Source organism: Microtus pennsylvanicus, chromosome 6 (genome assembly GCF_037038515.1).
Source record: "Microtus pennsylvanicus isolate mMicPen1 chromosome 6, mMicPen1.hap1, whole genome shotgun sequence".
Classification (NCBI taxonomy): Eukaryota; Metazoa; Chordata; class Mammalia; order Rodentia; family Cricetidae; genus Microtus; species Microtus pennsylvanicus.
The window spans coordinates 13227369-13248338 of NC_134584.1; the positions used below are offsets into that span (position 1 = coordinate 13227369).

Below are 20970 nucleotides of genomic sequence, written 5' to 3' on the forward strand. Positions count from 1 at the left end.
TGGGATAGAACCAGAACAATTAGACAGAAAGGGACCTTGTGGCTCACCCTGGCTTCAAGGTAAGTTCATTTCAAGCATTTTTTAATTGTTGGTATAGTGTCCCTTTCTATTTTGTCTCTCTGGACCTTACACATCTATACCAAAAGGTTGCATAATAAAGTTACATGACTTATCAATTTTCTTTTGTTGTTGTTGTTGTTTTCTTTTTTTCTTTTTTTTCAAGAAAGGGTTTCTCTGTCCTGCCTTGGAACTAGCTCTTGTAAACCAGACTGGCCTTGAACTCACAGAGATCCAGCGGCCTCTGCCTCCTGAGTGCTGGGATTAAAGGCGCAAGCCACTGCCGCCCAGCGTGAATTATTAGTTTTCAAATTTGATAGAGTACAGTTTTGAAAACATTTTTCTGGGTACCTAATAGCAGTTATCCCCTTTCAGAAAACAATAAACAATCCAAATTTGCACATTTACTAAGAATCTTTTATTAATTTGCATCATATTCTAGTTTTTATTATCTTTTTTAAAAAATAATGTAATCAGTAAGTCACAAATCTCAAGCATCAACTGATATATTAATCCATACAAAAGAAGCTCTTCAAACAGAAGTAGTGCCACCCATGATCAGGAGCCACACACACGACACAGCACAATGAGCATAAAACAATGATGCTAATCCCAGATCTGCACCTGGTGAGGAACAGAGAGCCTCTGCATTCACTACACACACAGGAAAGCCATTACCTCAGAAGAAGCTGCAGTTAATCAGACCAAGAGCTAAACCACAATTCTAATTACAATGCTGATCAAGTTTCCTAATCAATACATCATAGGTGACGTGGAAGGTCATTTATAGCCAGAACTTAAAACAAAAATAAATGAAGGATTCCTTGGAAATAATTTTCCTAATTAATAAAAGTCATTTTGGATTCCCACACACCTCCTTCTACAGGCTTTGTTCCTCCTTTCTAAGCATTACATTTTTAAAATACTGCTATATTTATTATGCCATAACACCTGGTTTGAATTTTCCATATTGTTATCTAATTTTTGTCCACATCCAAACTTATTTCATAGCTGTAATCATAGAGATCAATATTTTGTAAATTGTATCTTTCATTTATCATTATGCATGTCATTTTCTTCTAATACTACATTCCATAGTTACCTAATACCTCCTGGCTTCTGTTATCATAGTTTTATATTGAACATTTGGAGCAGGTCCATTTATTTTGTCTACTAAATACAGCTTTATATCTTAACTTTGCCTTCAGTGGGTTTGCCCGCTTGATACAGAGCAAAGAGTCTGAATGTTTTTATGCTTCTTTCTCTGTTTAAATTGTTTTATAGAAATTTTGCATCCATTTACATTGTTCTAACAATCCATGAGCATATCACGAGGACAGACAACACACTTTTTTTGTTAGACATCCATCAGTATCCTGTTAGTGAATATAAGTGAGACCTAATGTTGCTCGATGAGTTTGCACTCCAGGTTCACCTGTGTTGTCTATTTACAATCTTAATCTGTCTTCCATTTCCTATTATTTTGTGAAAGATCTTTTAATTAGCTGCTTGAAGTCTAGAAAATAAGTCTCCTGACCTGACCAAAAGGCAAAAGGCAATAGAAACAGATTTGGCACAGGCTTCCCATGTTACCTTAGAGAACCTGGCTGCTACTAGAACTACATTATCAGAGAAGCAATCCCTGAGAGGGAATGGCAATTGCTTAACATAGGCTTCAGATGGAAATGAGAAAAGGATACATGGTTAGAGATTTGATGCCCACAACTCATTAGGAGGCTGTTAATTATGCTTTTATTTTTTTTTTTGTTTGATTTTTTGAGACAGGGTTTCTCCGTAGCTTTTGGTTCCTGTCCTGGCACTAGCTCTTTCTAGACCAGGCTGGCCTCAAACTCACAGAAATCCGACTGCCTCTGCCTCCCGAGTGTTGGGATTAAAGGTGTGCGCCACCACCGCCCGGCTTAATTATGCTTTTAAATCAATAAGTATTTTTTCAAATAGGTGCAAGAGTCAGTTAGTTACCAATAACAACACAAGTAAAATACAACTAAGCATCCTAAGAACTGTGTGGGGCAGGGCCTCCTCATTAATCACACACACACACACACACACACACACACACACACAGTCTGATTTATGCACGTCCAGCACTGACAGAGAAATAAAGATTAAATTCACTTGGACTGTGCATTTCTATTACTTGACATCACAGAGAAGGGCGACCCCACGGAGAACCCAGTGTTCGGGGGCCTGGACTGTCTTGAGGTCCACAGCAGCGATGTAGTTCAAGTCTGTTCGAACTGGCTTCTTGTAGATGGGGCAGCAGTACAACCAGGGATCTCTTGCAGCTACAAAACACAATTCGAAGCAGAAAGGAATCTGATTAATTTCGAAGTGAAGCATTTCAGAGTACAGTGTCAAGCTTGTATATAATGGAAGTCATTCCAATGACAGTCAAAATTAATAAAATGAAGAACTACCCTCTGAGATCATAGGATCCCTGCATATGGTGAACACTATCACACCAGCTAAAGTAAGACATCCAGCCTCACGTTGGCGTTATTAGTCTCTCACCAATGACCTTGACAACTTCCACTTAAATTCTTTCTCTTTCTCTCTGCGTAAATTTGGCATTCCTTTCCACCAATTCCTCTTGACCTCAATTACTCAAGTCTTGGGTGCCTGCTTCCCCTTCAGGATCTATCCATTTTTAACTGCTTTGTACAGCATTTTCTTTATCACCATTAGTTATTTACATTCTAATTTTCAACCTTCTGTGCTGTCATTTACATCACATTTAAATTACAGGAGACGGAATACCCCAGCCAAACAAAACGTTGTGAATTTCCTGTATAAGAAAAGGACTAAAAATAGCTGGGAAACTGAGAAACAGCCATGGCCACAAGATTCAGTTTTCCCTGGAGAGAACTGGGAAACAAAGAAGCAGCGCAGTCTGTGAGACTCAGTCCTCCCTTTTCAGAGTACAGGGCTAAATGCAATTTCTGAAACAACTAGCATCTATGAGGTCCTTGCACAGGTGTCCATCCTTCAAAGATCTTCCATAAATCATCCACAGGCTCTCTTTTCCCCCAGTCCATGACATGCCAATACACCAGTGATCACAGACAGAGCCAACTGTGAGGAGCACTAAATTTATACAAGTTACATCAGCCCTCTTTAAGAAAAAGTGTGAATGTTTACAAATACTAATTTGACCTGGGAATTCAAGCTCCATTAGCTTCTTATGAAATCCACTCTGCCCATAGCAGCGGTTTATCTTCATGTCTGCCTAACTTTCGTTTCTGGAAGTGGTGTGTTCTATGTGCTCACTGAGACTCTAGAACCTTCGCAAACAAAAGTTTTCACCCACACCGAGGCTCTGGCAAGCACATGGAGCGTAGACGACCCTCCTGTGACTAATGTAATGGAACCATGTGTCATGAAAGTGGAACTTGGCCTTCGTGCTTTAGCTTAATGAAGCTGGGCACTGAAATTACTCTCACTCCCTAACAAACTACAAAAGCACGGTACTAACAAAAGTTAACATCTCCTTAATTAACTCAACAGAAACTTCACCTACCTATCTGTTTTAACTATTCATTATAAATTATCTTGAAGGATTATTAATATTTTAGTATGTGCTATGTATGTCTCAATATAAATATTCTGAAGTAGTGACTCAGAACCAGAGGTGATCCTACCCTTAGCAGACAACAGGACATTTATGGTCATCACAACTATAGACTTGCTTAGTATCTAGTGAGTAGATGCTGGGATGCTACAAACATCTTCTAATTCTAAGAATAACACCTACAATGGAGTTATCCAGATCAAAAGCATATGTGGTATCAAGGCTGACAACCTTGTGCTGTAACAGCTAAGTCATATGTGCTATAGTGTTTAAAAGCCCTTCATGGACTTAATTTCATGAAAGTCATCATTAAATAATCAAAAGTCATATAATAACTAATTCACAATTCTCTAGCTAATGTTAGGATAATCGTAATTGCACTAATTGGAAAGATGTGTAGAATGCCAAGACAGTGTGTGTGTGTGTGTGTGTGTGTGTGTGTGTGCATGTGTGTGTGTGTATAAAGTTCTGAACAAGTAAATATCTGATAATGAATCATGGAATATTAACTATACTAACAGATATGTTTAAATGCTTTAATTCTAAAACCTATAAACATCCACAAAATATACAACTAATTGCTCTTGTTGTAAATTTGATTAACAGCCATTTTATAATCCTTGAAAAAAAGCATTAGAGTTTTACCTCTGAGTTTAATGATAATTATAATAATTATACCTTGTACAGTATTTGATTACTTGGATTTTAATTCCAAAAAGGAATTATAAAATAATAGAGTCATTTTTAGTAAGCAAAGAAAAACAAGTCTCTGAAATGTTTATCCAATTTTATTTATTTTTAAATGCTTCTTAACTGAATGTACACGCCAAGTCACAGCATGCAGCAAGCGTCTGCAACAGGATTAGAAATCACCCAAAATATAATTTCATAGTGAAAATGCTACCACAGAAACAGATTGTGTGTGCCCAATTCCCTGCTTAGACAACTAACTCTGAAGACAAATGTTCAGGGAAAGCAGCTTAGTTACATATGTTTCAAGCCTTGGGGTTCTAGAAAACAGATGGGGACATGAAAACTGGCAGACTCCACACTTTAGGATGCTAGATACTTTAATAAAACGCCTTGAAGAAAGCCTATTTTCTAGTCACTTACCTCCCTTATCTAACCCATGCATTCATTCATACACACTACATTTATTACTACAAATATCCAAAGTAACCAAGCCCGCAGTCTTTAAGCCGTTCCTTTACTTGACCTCGCTGTTGCTAACATCCAGGTTACTAGGCATTTTACTCCATCAGTGTCACTTCTTTCTACTATTTTTTAAAAGTCACATAAAATCCTGTGATTTAAAATGGTAATGATAATAATACTAATACAATTGTTTGATTTTTGTGCCTTCTCCTAAGTGCTCAACATTGTCAGTTGGGTTATTTCAACAACTCTGCTGTGGATACTTTATTAAGTCAGGACCTTTCCCACGTCACAGATTAGAAAGCTGAAACATGAGGAACTGAGATATTTCTCCAAGATGCTGAAGCCTTCTTGGCAAGCTGAGCATCAGACCTGGCCAGCAGGGCTCACAGCCCACTAGGCTTCTATTCTTTGCAAAACTTGGCATGTGTCATGCGTGGCTGCCTCCTGGTCTTTGCAGGAAGATGTGATGATGACAATGATGACGTGGAGAAAATCTGATTCCCTAGTTCAGCTTGTGGCATACTCGAAAGCCATACTACTAGGGTTTGCACACATCAGGCTGCAGCACTGCTGCTTCGTAGCCACAGTCACTGGCAAAACTAACAACTTGAAACTTCAATTTCCCCATCTTGAAAGGGAGGAAATAACGTTTTATAGATTTGTTGTGAAGTTTAAATAAGATAATTGTGTGACTATCCATTATAGTACATACTCTGGATGTCATATATGCCTACAATGTGTCATTTGCTTTTTCTGGTCTCCCCTCAATACACATGTATGCACACACATTACCATGTTCACACAGGTATGTTCCCAAACATGTGTGAACATTCATGCACACACATGCAAACATGTATACACACATGTACATTCATGTATGCATACACATGCATGCACACACATGCAAACATGTATACACATATACATTCATGTATGAATACACATGCATGCACTGCGATGAATGTATACATATGCGTGCACACACACATGAATGCACATTTATGCACACCCATGCATTCATGCACACACAGACTTACCTGCATTCATTCACACACAGACTTACCTACAACAATATTACCTTTCACTAAGAAAATTTCCCTAGACTGACACTTCCCATTTTCTTGACCGAGGTCTATGTTTATAAACTAGAAGTGAATTAATCACTGTGGGGCTCAGGAGTCAGGAAGTGGCCTCTCAGTCGCCTTGTGTGACTTTCCCTCACACCTATGTCTTCACAGTCTTGGATGAGGACGACAGTGGATCAAGGCACACTGAGAGAAACACATTGATCTGGCAGGATATAGCCTCCTGAACTTCAGCAGTCCTGAAACTACCATCAAACCCCACTAAGTGCTCAGCAGAGTCTTGCCATAATCCCCCAAGTGTACAACCCCTGTGCTCCCTCCAGCTCCTTTTAGCTACAGCCTTGAGGTTGGTTTAGATGCAACCTTCTGCCCACGTAAGTAATTCTATAATTCTACACAGCGGCACATTTTCTCGTATATCTGCCCCGTCACAGCTTCCTTTGAGAATCTAGTTTGTGTACATAGATTCCCCAGTTGGAAGAATCCCATAAAACGTTAGTGTTTTTCTGTGATGTCCTCATGAGAACCTTGAACAATTAAACTTAAGAATAAGCTATTCACATATTGTTAAAACAAATGTCCAGATATCTTCCCTTTGGGAATAAATAGATCAGTCTTGTTTCTGCACTTCTGTAGCCTCTTTGTTGTAAAGTGATAAATTACCTTCCATATTAATGTAAACACTATTAACTGAGAATTCCAATTTGAAAGTGCTGCACTTGGCGTGTCCTTTGGTCATTAAGGATGACACGTTTCTATATCTCAATTAGAACGTTATTTAGTTATCAGAATGAAATGAAATGTTCACCATGAAAGCAGCAATAGGAGTGTTAAATTTTCCATTAGCAAATACAAGTCTCTTCAACCAGAAAGCAAAACAAGCTTCCACCTACATCTGCTAAAGCAAAGAAAAAAAAAAGAATTGTCTTGTATTTTATTTTTCAGTACCTTGAAACTGATTTCCTTTCCCTCTGCTTGTTTTACCCTCCGCCCCTTGCCTGCTGCTAATGAGTCTCAGAACTGACTAATGCCCAGCAGGACAGGCACAGCCGCCTTGGAAAATTTGTTATTAAATAACAAAGGATTGCCAGTATTATGAAATTATCACTGCGTTATGTTCATGCTGAGATGCTCAATGTCTAATTGTTGTGGATTTTACAGTTTGGTCACAAGGAAAGAAAAATAGCACCTGACTCACTATAGGGAGGACAGCTCTCTCTTTTTATGAGGAACACGTCTTCACAACACCTTGAGTAGAGAGGATGATATGATGAAGCAAGCTTTCAAAAGTATATTTTGGGAAAAATAATATTTTATTTATATTCCTATTTAAAAAAAAACTCCTGCCAAAGACTGACAACCCCAAAAGCCAGCTATCATAAAGACTCAGCTGGATTTCATCGCAGCCCTTTCAGGCGTATTTACTCCTCTAGGTTCAGCCACAAAAAAGCAACACATGTGCCAAGCAGGGTACTGAGAGCCTTCACCTCCCTCACCTAGGGTTCAGTTTCTCTCTGGTGGGTGCCTCTTCCTTTATACCTTAAGCACTAGTTCTCACCCAGAGAAATTCACGGTTCTTTGGACAGGAACCCTCCAAGGTAAAGTCTTCCTAGAAAACCTCACAGTTTTCTAGACCCCGTAAAGAATCCACCCACCTCTAAAATGACCTCAATAGATTCAAGTTCTCTCTTCTAATACCCGTCCACCTCCATCTTCTGCTTGAACAAACTCATTCCTTTGTTGTACACCTAAACACTGTAGATAATGCAAATGTTTCAGAGTGAGTCTATCTTTTTAAAGCCACATTTAAACTTTAGAAAAAACTTCTAGAACAAGAGGAGTTCACTTCTGAAGCCAGACAAACCAAGGCAGACATCCCAAGTCTGCTGCTAACAGGAGCTCACATTCTCTGAGACTGAGCACACTAAAGAATGGGGCAGGAAAGAATAACGGACTGTTAGAGTCATTGCAGGGAAAGAAGGTATTTCTAGCGACGTTTGAGGGTGTTTTGTGCACAACACAAATTAAAAGGAAAACTGAAAGTGTTCATTTTTCTTTAATGTTGTCACTATTGTTACAGTTAGTGCTTAAACATTAATGAACAACTGTATCGAACGTATCCACAGCTCCTCCATATTGTGCTTTTAAAAATATCTATATAGATTTCATCTTGTGGACTGACCTGCATTTCCTCCTCCTCACCACCATCTAGCATTTCTAGTCAGAGAGAAATATATTTTCCACAGAGATTTCCAGGATCATTCTAAACTCTCTAGCTGACCAAGTGTTAAACCAGAGTTCAATAGTGGATGGTGGAGAGCTGAACTTTCCTGTACCTGAAAATGTAAAGATGTTGATGGTCCCCTGAGACAGCTCTTTCTTTCCCTCCTGGATGCTACAAGAAATCGTACTATGATCCTTCTGGCCTTGATTTTGATTCGAGGTCCAGCAAGAAAGATCACATTTCTTACATCTATCTGACCCTTCTGTAATCAGAGATACATTTTTGACAGGTTGCACTGCTCCAGAATGGTGACAAACTGAAATAGGATGGGATTGTGGCACAGCTGTGATCGTGTTTCTCCCTCAATCCTGAAAGAACTTTCCCTCGAGCAACGCCCGTAGCCCTGTTGGGTGCCACATGCTCTTGGAACATTCTCTAAGATGGACCACAGCTGTCTACTCTGTGACCTCATTCCCCCACACTTCTGGAGGTTGCACCCTTTGTTTGAGAGATGCTGTCACCCAGGTTCACTGTGCTGATTTGAGAAATGTCCCCACTGGGTCACATATTTGAACAGTTGGTCCCCAGTTGGTGGTGTTGTTTAAGAAGGTTATGGGATCTTGAAGAGATGAAATCTTGCTGGAGGAAGTATGTCACTGGGGGTTGGCCTCAGGCTTGTATGGACTGGCTCTTCTCCCACCCCCAATTACCATGTGGTCTGCTTCCTATATACCAGGCTGGCATCATGCTCCTGCTTCCATGACTCCCCAATGTGATCATGTTTTTCCTCCATAACTATGAACTAAAAATAAACTCTTCCTTCCTTAAGTTACTTTTTTGCAGAGTACATGAGTAGAGCAACATAAAGTAATTCATACATTCATGATACATATGCAATTGATGCCCTAAAACATGAAGTTGTCCTCGATTCCCTCCCTTTATTTACCTGTCATCCTAAGGATATGGTTCCCTCTGTCTTAACTCTACATGTTTCCACTTCATTCTTCACAATTCTGCTTGTATTCTTTAACAACTTTCCTAAGTGCACTGTTACCTCTTCCTGGACTCTCTTCCTTCCTCCTTCTCACAATCCCTTCATCTCCATCCTGAAGAATCTCTTAAAAACTGATCTTCATAAAGAAAACATAATCATGACACTCACATACAAAAAAATCTCAAATCTGGAAGTCAACCACAACCTTCATACCTGGGCACCCTCTCGCTTGCCACCCTGATCCCATGTCAATCACCTCCCTTGCACAGAAGTCCTGGTTGTTGTGCCCTTACTGCACTGTGGGATCTCATGCATACCTACAGATTTGTTCCCACCCTTCATCACCATTCATAGCTGTGTACATCCACCATCTTTCTCTTCCTCATTCAGGACACAGCCAATGCTACCTCATACTTCTGCATGCTGCAAGAGATCAGCAGAGCCTGTTTTGTCTCTGAAACTCAGAGCAGTGTCCTCTTCTCACTGGACTCTCAAATTATCTCACATTCAGCAAGACATGTGTGTGCTCTCCTTAGATAAACAAGAACTATCTGTGCATTCACTTATGGTCAATTCTCAGTAGTCACCTCATTCAAAGCCATCATTAATGCAGGTTAACAAACGCTGAGCTCTTACTCCTATAGGAAATGCCAGATTAGTTTCCTGCAAACCTCGGAGCATATAGCATTTGTCATCAACCAATCAGTACATAATCTTGCTTATACATTTTTCTGTTTAATATCTCCTTTATAATATATCCAGCTGATTCATTAGCATTCAAGATCACAGAACCACCAGCTGCACCTAAAGGAAGTCTCCCAAATATATACATTTTATACATAATCTATACTGCAGAGACTTTCTATCCCTGGAAAGGTAAGTTGTCCATCAGTACTATACTTGAGGGCAGCCACATCAAACAGAAAAACAAATTATTTATAATATACGTTATGTGATAATGCATAATAATATATACAATATTTGTAAAATATATAAGATAAAAATATATGTAATTTTGGATATATATATAATTTTACATATTAATACAGAAGAATAATAGAAAATGCAGTATGGAAATGGCATTTGTTTATAGCATAATAAGTCAAACCAGAAGGCTAATCATCTCCATGCTCAGCCTCACCTGGGAGCCAAGGTGATTATTAAGCAGCTCAAACATTGTGCTTCTCTATGCACACCTAGGGATTACTGCAAGTATTGACATCAGTATTATGAAGAAACTCAAGTATAAACACCAAATCTGCAAGTAACAAGACTTGACAATATTTGCTTCTTGTATCTCCCTCAAGTTTCGAAACTGAGTTCCATTAGAAGGAGAATCCTGTCTGGTCTTTGCTGATGCAGCTTTAGCAGCAGAGTGACCTTGGTCAGATGTAAAGGACCAGGTAGACAGTCACTGAACAGCTGGATGAACTCATGCGGTTTTCCTCTACCAAGAAAAGTCTTTCTCTGGCCCCCAGCCGTACTCATTCTTGACCCATCTCAGAATCAGTCCAACTAACCCTTAGACAGAGGTTTTTTTCCCCCTTTAAGTTACCTAAGCATTATGAAGACATCTCTAACATAATATTTTTCTAATTATATTTTAGTATTAGTTTGTATTGGTCTTCTTGAACAGACTGTTGTTCTTATGGTCAAGATCTGGTTCATATTTATCTTTGTCTTCTAGTATTTAAGGTTATAGCTAATACATGTTAAACAGGTAGCAAATGTTTGTTTGCTCAGAAATAGTTAAGGGCTTCAGAGAAAGCTAAGCAGGTTAGAGCACTTGCTTGGGCCTCTGAGCCATGTGCATTGCTCTGCTAGCATGGTGGAACTGCTTGTGCCTCTGAGTTACTTGTGCCTCTGAGCCGTGGTGCACAATGCCCCCCTTCTAAGCACACTGTAGCACTTTACTCACAAACCCCATCTGAATGCTCTGTCTCCTGCAAGAGACAGAGGTCATGCTAGGAGCATAGCTCAGAAAGCCAGAGGTTTAAAACTGCGTGGCTTTTTTTTTTAGCTACAGCTGAATCAGGAAAATCTCTCTTAAAGCAGCTGCAGCAAGCCGCCAGTAAACAGCAAGAAGCTATGTTAAACTCTATATTGTTTTTGAAGCTCTCTCAGATTTTACATGGAGTTAGTTTACCACTTTGGGCACCAATCTGTAGTAAGAGAGTGGGGTCCCTTTGTTCCGTCCTGCCCGGCTAGCTTACACCTGAAATACAACCACACAGAAATTGTATTAATTAAATTACTGCTTGGCCCATAAGCTCTAGCCTCTTATTAGCTAACTCTCACATCTTGATTAACCCTTTTCTATTAAATCTGTGTATCACCACATGACTGTGAGTTCCTGGCAAGATTCTAACCTACATCTGTTTCAGGCAGGAGATTCATGATGTCTACTACACTGCCTTCTTCCCAGCATTCTGTTCTGTCTACTCTACCCACCTAAGGGATACCCTATCAAAAGGCCAAGGCAGTTTCTTTATTCAACCAATGGAAGCAATGCATAGACAGAAGAACTTCCTGCATCGTTAGAGGCCATGGTTTGCTTCCTAGAACTCACACAACAGTTTACAACCATCTATAACCCAATTGTAGGGCATCTAGACCCTCCTCTTGCCTTTGTGCAGAGTAGGCATTCATGCAGTGAGCATACATACACCAAGACAAGACACTCATACATACAAATAAATCTTAAAAATGAATAAATATGTAACCCAGGCCTAGTGTCATAGGCCTATAATCTTGGATACGTGGGTGGCTGAAACAGGAAGATTCCAAGTTCAAGATTAGCAGTTGCCTTGCATGTAGGAAACCCTGAATTCAATCCCCAGCACCAAAAATGACAGAAAATGTGGAGTTTACAATCTCTTTTCCATTAGCTAAGTTTTCAAGTGTATTATTTACCTATGGTGTCAAAATACCATCAACCTCTAAAATATTTTATCTCTTCCTTTACTTATTCAAAGAAAAAAATAATTTGTGATTATATCACTGAATCCCTTCTTTCTGGGGACCCTCAATCATGGCTATCTATAGAGTTTATAGCTTATGCTTCCAAATGAACTATTCCCTGGAGAGAACTGTGGGGAAGTTAGCTGAAAGATAGTTGGATGATGCAACAAAAGCCTCTAGGAAATGTGAAGCCACAGTGAGAAAGACTTGATGTATTTTTAGATTTCTGATATAGAACTTTGATAATGTAGAAAAAAATGTGTGTCTCATCAAAACAGTATTCCATCCATTAGATAAAATAGGAACCCAGCATTTTTTCTTTATACTTAGGCCAAATATCCCCAGGTTCAGTCTATATTTCACAATCTGACTCAAACCCATAAACTAGTAGAACCACTCCCCTTGGTGAGCCCTGTGTACAAAAGAAATCATTTTACATGCTTCATCTCCCTCCTCCTGTCCATTCTTCAATACCAGGCCAGGACCAAGAACTCCTGGTGCTCAGTTCCTGGTCTCTCAGTCCAATAGTTGTCTCCTACTTCTCTCCATGTATTCCTTATTTATCTCATCTGTGAAACTGTCTATGAAAACTCTATTAGTATTCATGTATATTTTATCTACTTTACCAGGAAGGCCATGACTATTATCTCTATAATAGCATATAAGAAAAGGTCTGGAAATGAGTCATTTAGCATAGGCATGAATATGGAGCCAATTGATAAATGAGTAAAATACCTATTGCTTGACAGAAGTCATAAGACTGTATTTATAATGTCAGTCAATGATATAATACCAACCCTCTCAGAAGATACAAGACAACTTACTGTTGTTTTCTGCATAAATCCGTATGACAGGCATCAACTCAAAAAGCACTTTGGGTTTGGATTCAATGAGCTTCATGTTTCTTTTGTCCCAGCCAGCACCCTCAAGATATAAGCCGTAGACATAGACTCCTTCTGAGGGAGGGGCAGAAATGTCATCCTTTGCCAATTTGGTGACTTCATTGCAAAGAACCATATTGTCCAGAGCCCAGCCTTTGTTTGCCCGAGTTATTTCCTATTCAATTCAACAAAAAGAAGTTTGTCTTCATAGGAAAAGCTAAGTTATAATCAAGTTATTCCAAGTATCTTCATTCAAAGGAACTGGGGTAGTATTTAAATAATTTAAGAGATTCTCTCATTTAAAAAAATGCCCATTTCCTAACTTAACCATTTGTACCTTAAAAAGGGAACTATAAAATTAAATCAGCATAGAAATAAAAATAAATACTTCAGAATAAGATAAGCAGTCATATTTATAGTGATAGCAATGTAACTGCTACTACCAATCAGAAATACTCATTCTCTGTCTTATTATATTTTTTAAAGCTTTAAGGAACAAGGAGAGGTTGTAGAGGGAAATTACAGTAACACAATGAGCCCAAGTCAGAGTTATTACCTGTCGCATCGCAGTTAAAAATCCCTGGGGGTTAAAAAATCCTGTCATCCAAAAGCAATGGGGTCGGCCATTGAACACCCAGGAGGTGAACTGGCAGTTTCTTTCCAGAAGCTCAGTAAACCAGAAGCCCAGGGTGCTTGAAACCCACGATGCCTGAAGCACACACATTGAAACAATCCTTTAATGTTGGTTTGATTCAGCCGTGTAAACTGGCTGTGCTCACTGAGAAAAGCAGCAGGCAATGTCCCTCCAGTCTTGAGTTTCCCTTGAGCTCTGACCTGTAAACTTCTCAGATTATCCTTTCTCTTTCACATTAATGATGTGCAAAAAAGTGAAAGATGTGAATTGACAAAACTCAAAAAAAGAGCACTACAATCATCTTCTACCTGTGAGTATATTCATCACTAATTTATCTGCTGTGAAGGAATAAAAACCGTCTATGGAATGACATTTAACAGGCATAGGTATCGGCCATGACCAAACTACAATTTCAATAGATACTGTATAAAGACTTCTATTTATATAAATAAACTCATGGCATCACCGGGATAAGTCATCACTTTAAAATACATTCTGTGTACACACAATACATCATAGAAGTCATTCTCTGCTCATTTTAATGAGGTAAACAACAGTTGAGCTTCTGAGTGTGTGCCCCATTAAGGAGCAGAAAGAGAAACCCAGTTTCTTTTACCATCTGCAATTTATTTATACGTGTTGCTTCTAACTTTCTCTTCGAATTCACTCCATTTCCTTTATGACAACGGGCATGCATGTCATTAATGCTACAGGAGCAGCACCATGGGGAAGAATCTGCAAATCATAGGTTGTAATGTTTCTCTGTAATTGCAACATTTTCAGTAGGAATAAATGTCGTAATCAACTTGGGTAGGCATCCCACTTGAATTTTAAATATCATTACAATTAATTTGCGTATATTTCAAGAGCCTCTGCAATCCCGCAGACTGAAAGTAGCATTAATAGAAGAAAACTGTATAAAATGATCATAATTTTAGAATCAGGTGGCTCATTCTATCGTACCTTTATAGGTGTATTAAGTTAAAAAATGTTCTAAAATCACATTTGGCTCCAGAGTAAAGGGACTTTTAAATGAGACGCTGCCACCTGCAAAGACTTCTGGTCTGTTCCAGAATGTCTCGGAGGCTGGCAGGGCTGAGAGAGACAGCTCACAGGGAACAAATTTGCAAGGCCAGTGGCTTAAAGGTTCTCTATCTGTTGGCAGGAAGAATGGGAGATTCAAAAGAGAACTGTTCGGGCCCTTGCAATGAATTTGTGAAGGGGGAGAAAAAAGGATGCTGATGCAGAGTTCTTAGGCTATGACTCAAGATGCACAGTGACATCATTAAATAAGGTGGGAGGAAACAAGAAGTTCTAGCTGCCAAATATGGATCAATATATGGGAAAGATGTGTGAGGCTCAGCATTGACAAGACTTGCGAGTGTGTGTGTTGCACCTATGTGATTGTATGGGAGTGTGTCCATACCCAAGTACACACTTTTAGAAACCATGGGACATCGGATTTCTTGTTTTATTACTCTGCACTTTCAACCCTACTGTCTGAGACACTCTCTCATTGAACTGAAGGCCTGCAGTCTCTCAGAATCTGCCTGTCTACATTCCCCAATGTGAAGCTTACAGGCATGTGAATCCATGCATATATGATTTTTTCCTTCCGTTTATTTATTTATTAAAGATTTCTGTCTCTTCCCCGCCACCGCCTTCCATTTCCCTCCCCCTCCCCCAATCAAGTTCCCCTCCCTTATCTGAAAAACCTGGGATAAAACCGGACTCGCTGAACATAGCAGACAACGAGGAATACTGAGAACTCAAGAACAATGGCAATGGGTTTTTGATCCTACTGCACGTACTGGCTTTGTGGGAGCCTAGGCACTTTGGATGCTCACCTTACTAGACCTGGATGGAGGTGGGTGGTCCTTGGACTTCCCACAGGGCAGGGAACCCTGATAGCTCTATGGGCTGCATATATGATTTTAACATGAGTGCAGGGGATTTGAACTCACAACACCTTTCCCAAGACACATACCTTTCTATTTTGCTGGAGAAATCCAAGCCTCTCCAAACCTCCTTTTCCCAGTTTCATCTCTATCTACCACCTTTCTCTACATTCTCAGCTTGACCCAACCTTCAACAACCCTGCTGTCCTGGTCCTGAACACTTCATCTTTAGCATCTAGTGCCATGAACAGAAGATATCTCTGGATCCTTCACCTTTCTATGTATATGTAACAATAACCTCTAAAGACGAGGAAACTCAGGAATAGGAGTGTGGGTACATGGGGGAAGAAGAGAAAAGGAGTATTAAGAGGAATGATGTAATCATATTTTAATTAAATTTTAAATAATAAATAAATAAATAAAAGGAGAGGTGGTTCAGTAATTAAAAGCACCCCCTGCTTTTTCAAAGGACCTGGGTTTGGTTCCCAGTACCCACATATGATTACTTACAACTGCCTGTAAATCCATGTAAAGTGAATATGATGTGCTATTGTGACTCTGTGGGCACCTGTGTGCCTGTGAAACACATTTATAAACTTAGACACACATGTCCACATAAAATAAATAGAGCCTTTTTATTTTAAAACAAAATTCTGTAAACAAGCACAGGCAGAGCAATGCCCCCCCCCAAGCATCACTAGGCCTAAGAACCAAACTAAGTAAGTCCCCAATCTTTGGGGCTCCCCACTGAGGTTACAGTCACTTGCAAAGTAGGAGCAGGACTCTGCTTACCTTTTTCCACCGGGCAGGGATTCTGGCATCAAACATGCAATCCAGAGCATCTCGCAGATTTTCGCTCATGATAATAGTGCCATCAAGAGCCAGTTTCAGCTCAGTCAGGGTGCTGCGGACAAGGCTGAGTACCCTCTGCATCCTGTCGATCTCCTGCCTGAGGAAAATGTTCATGGGCTGGAAAGGCCCCATCTTCTGCAACCTCTCTTTCACCTTCCATGGAGACATTCAAAGAAAATATTAGGAAGTAGATAGCTACTGTGATGGTGTAGTACTGTGCCCTGGGCTTCTAAACCATTTATGTCTTCTACAATGCCATAAATATAAGCTTTGAGTTGTTCAACAACAAAATAAATTATATATGAGAAAGCAAATATGTGACCAGCAAGTATATGACCAGCACAATATTTTAGAGCACAAAAATTTAGAGAAAAAAAAAGGGAGCCATTAGTTCAAAGAAACATACAAAATGTATGTAGCTATATTATAGAGTGAATAAAATCACTGTATTAAAGGAACTGCCCAGGAACTATATGTTCCCTGCCAATGTGGCATATGTGTGAGAACATGTAGGCAGTGTGTCCTCTACACAAACACTAGGCCAGTTATCTCAGATAACTAGACATCCATGTTTACAGCCCTCTGCTTTTTTCCATAAGCACAGATACATGTTCATTTCTTTCTATTTTCCAGGTATCTGTTGAGACTCTTCTATATATCAGATAATGTGTTAGGTTAGACTATTTTATGCTGGAATGGTTCTGACCAATGCTGAAAAAAAAAAAAAAGGTCTCTTCAAAAAGCTAGCTACCATGTTTTGTTATGCGATTATTCTATCTTAGATATTTTAATTGCTTCATAAATATTTCGACCTGCAATAGAGGCAATGACCTCTCTTCCAACACTGTAATGAAGAGACCGTATGAAAGCTGATAACAGTATTGATTTTCTCCAAGCGAGTGGTCAGAGATTCTCCCAGGGAAATTATTCCTTTGACAAGAGACCCTTAAGTATAGTTTTTGTAGTCAAAATTGTCTCCTTAGTAGTTACAGGATACCAAAGCTACTTGTGTGTGGCAAAGGAGTTAGGTCATGCAGTCACCTCTTAGACCATATGGAAAATAGCTCATTTCTTGTTTTATCAAAGATTTCTAAACCATATCAGGGTAATTTTCTCAAAAATCCATTAAATGCTAAAACATTAACCTTCATGATTATAAATTGCTTAGAAGCTATTTATATACCAAAAGAATGATCTTTCAAAGTTAATTATGTGAAAAAATAGCAGAGAGTAAGGCTAGAAAATGCAGTCTCCCTGCAGTGAGGAAGCCTACATGTGCTTTAAATCACACACACAGGCGTGCACACACACACACACATGAGCATGCACACACATGAGCATGCACACACATGAGCATGCACACACTCACATACACATGCAAAGACATACATATACACTTGAGCATGCACACACATGCAAACACACACATGAACACACTCACAAACATGCACACACCACACTCTCACACATATGCAAAGACATACATATACACTTGAGCATGCACACACATGCAAACACACACATGAACACACTCACAAACATGCACACACCACACTCTCACACATATGCAAAGACATACATATACACTTGAGCATGCACACACATGCAAACACACACATGAACACACTCACAAACATGCACACACCACACTCTCACACATATGCAAAGACATACATATACACTTGAGCATGCACACACATGCAAACACACACATACTCACACGAGCATGCACACATATCTGGCCTTTCACTCTGATAACGCAATGTTTTCATTTAAACAATGGTACTATGAAGCAGCTCAAGAAAGGTTTTGTAAAGTAATTGTAACCCAGCAAGGCACATAACAGCCAGAAATAAACATTGACAGTCATGTAGTTTCTTTATGGTTTTCCTTTTGTGGTTTGTCAAGGGTCCTTTAGTTTGAATATTATCATTCACTTCAGAAACTTGATTTTGTCTTACTTCCTCCTCTTCCCCCACAAACAGACTAATCTGAGACAAATTTGAGGATTTGGGGACTCACGTCAAAAGGGCTGTAATCTTCCGGAAGCTTCTGCAGCATATCTTCAGCCAGGCGTGCCACCACAGTCTCCCGTGTCTCGTCTCCTCCACCAGAGCTGTCCTTAGGCTGGATGCCCAGGATGGTGTCCAGCACATCCTTGGCCAGCTTGCTCTGGTAAGTGATGTCAGCGTTGGGATGCAATCCAAACACCTCCGGAGTGTCATAGGCAGGCAAGCTCTGAACACCAAAGACCCCCAGATAAGCATGCATTGATAACACCAATTAAATTATAGACACAGGAAAAGTATTTTCATGAGGATAAACACTGACTTAGACCTCGCTCTCGACCCACTATAAACCCCAATAATTTCTCCACATACCCAAAATGAAAAGTTGTAACATTGAAAAACACAAAACAGACTAAAGCAAAATTTAACCAGAGACAGTCTTCTTATATGCATAAAGATAAAAATGGAGCTTTTTGGATAGTGTAATTAAAATCATTTTATGTGAGTGTTGCATAAGTAATGGCTATTGTACTGACACAAATAGCAGGAAATGGAAGTTTTATGAAGCATGGTTCAAATAAGACTGAGGGTGGAAATGGTTCTATCCTAGGGAGTAAAATGGAGACTTGGGAAAGAGAACTATTCAAAACACAACAGAGAAAAATGGAGTGAGAGAATGAGACACAACCGGGAACAGTACAATCAAGCAGGAAGTCTCCTGGACCATTGGGAAAGAAAAAATGTACCTACAATTTGACATGTATTTCTGTGTGTGTCTTATCGTTAATTTTGTTATCTTACTGCTTGTCTCCCTCTTTTCCTCTGCCTCATTTTACTCCTTTCTCACAGCTTCTTATGAGCTACCCATTTCATTTGTGGAATGAGGTATATATTTAGAAATATAGGTATTCTTTAAATTTATGATGCCGTGGACACATTTCTATTCACAGGTAATGATTTAAAGGCACACACAGTAGAGTCAGGCGAATGCTATTTGTTGATTTGAATTAATAGAAGTGTAGAAGTGGTAATATATGATAAACTCATTACATTTATACATCAAAACCCTATAAATATACTGATGAATGTATCCCTTTGGGGTGCTGTGTTTTAGTTTATTTACTCTGAGATAAATCTGAGACAGAGGCCAAAGCAACTCTAACGCATTCAGAGTACAGAGAGGAATTGCAGATACCATCAGCACGAGATATTCTTTCCTTACATATTCCTGACGGCCCTATCCAATCTGCATTAGTCTGTCTTGGAGCAGCACTGCTCAGCCAAGAGCTACTTTTCCAACAAGGATCCTTTGACAACACATGGAGACATTTATTGATCTTAAAATCAGGCAGAGGATGCTCCTGGCATTTAGGAGGCAGAGGCCAGGGACCATGAAAGAGAAACTAGAATACACAAGAGAGACTAACCTTATTGTAAATGCCAATGCTACAAAAGTTGAAAAAAAATCTGTCTTAAACAAAGGACTTATACAAGGTAGGTTCATGGAAGGCATATCTATATACTCCCTTGGGCCTGGGCTAAAGATGAATGTCAAATATTACCTACCTAGGTTCAAAGTAGAACAGACAGAGCCCAGAAATATTCCTTGGTCTACATGTGTAGTAACTGAAGCCCCATGGGCAGAGAGCCCCACATGACTTATGCATACCATCTCCCTACATTGTCCTCATCTGTCATCTCACCAAAGAAAATCGACCCCCAAGCATTACAACATTGGAATATGCAAAAGGGTTCACAAAAGACTTATTTCTCAGAGCAAAGATAAGTATGATAATCAAGAGGTTATGAAAATATGAAGAAAGAATTCACAGCAGAAAACGTTGCTTTCATTCTCATTACAATTGGGAGCCCTTACCTGTTAGAAGGAGTGGGTGGGGGTGGCCATGGGGGGGCGAGGAGGTGGGAGGAGGGATGGGAGGGAGAACTGTGGTTGGAATGTAAAATAGAATAAAAAATAGATAGGTAGATAGATAGGTAGATAGATGATAGATAGATAGATAGATAGATAGATAGATGATAGATAGATAGGTAGATAGATAGATAGATAGATAGATAGATAGATAGATAGATAGATAGATAGATAGATAGACCTGCAGAGATTTGTTCTACAATTAAAATGCTAAAGCCAACAAACCTGAATGTACTGAAGATAGCCATCCACTGTGTTACATTTTGGAATGTTATATCCTTGGTAAAAGGTGAAATCTGGCCCAAACATGTTTTCACTGAACCAAACCTTAGCAAATGTGTTCAACAACCTCTTATCAAAGTCATCAGTGACTCTGCCTCCATACTGGATCTCTCCAATCATGTAGCGGACAGTGGTCCAGGACACACCCTAGGAGTATTCAGAGTATTCACAAACATCATATATGATTCACAGACATCATCATACATTCACCACCATCATATCAACAACGCAGTCATTCGTCTTAACAATTTCAAGATATAGAGTGTAGGAAAATATTTAAGCTAGCCAATGTAAAGAACTACTCCCAGGTTACATTCATGACTTCATATAGACTCTCCTGAAATTTGTGTTTTCACACTTCAATGTCTCAAAAGTTTACTTTTAACTATTTACTTCTATTTTTTAATGACGTCTAT

The 20970-nt window shown here is 39.3% G+C and overlaps 1 protein-coding gene across 1 annotated transcript in view; it reads right to left on the reverse strand.

Moving 5' to 3' along the window:
- Positions 1-504: 504 nt before the first annotated feature.
- The window catches only part of Dnah5 (dynein axonemal heavy chain 5), a 245756-nt gene continuing 225290 nt past the window's right edge, over positions 505-20970 (reverse strand). The window contains exons 74-79 of the mRNA XM_075975800.1: positions 20498-20701; positions 18356-18571; positions 16274-16486; positions 13506-13658; positions 12893-13124; positions 505-2363 (exon numbers count right to left, since the gene is read on the reverse strand). Of these exons, the coding sequence (XP_075831915.1) occupies positions 2212-2363; positions 12893-13124; positions 13506-13658; positions 16274-16486; positions 18356-18571; positions 20498-20701 (1170 nt within the window). The 3' untranslated portion in view covers positions 505-2211. The remainder of the gene's footprint in view (positions 2364-12892; positions 13125-13505; positions 13659-16273; positions 16487-18355; positions 18572-20497; positions 20702-20970) is intronic.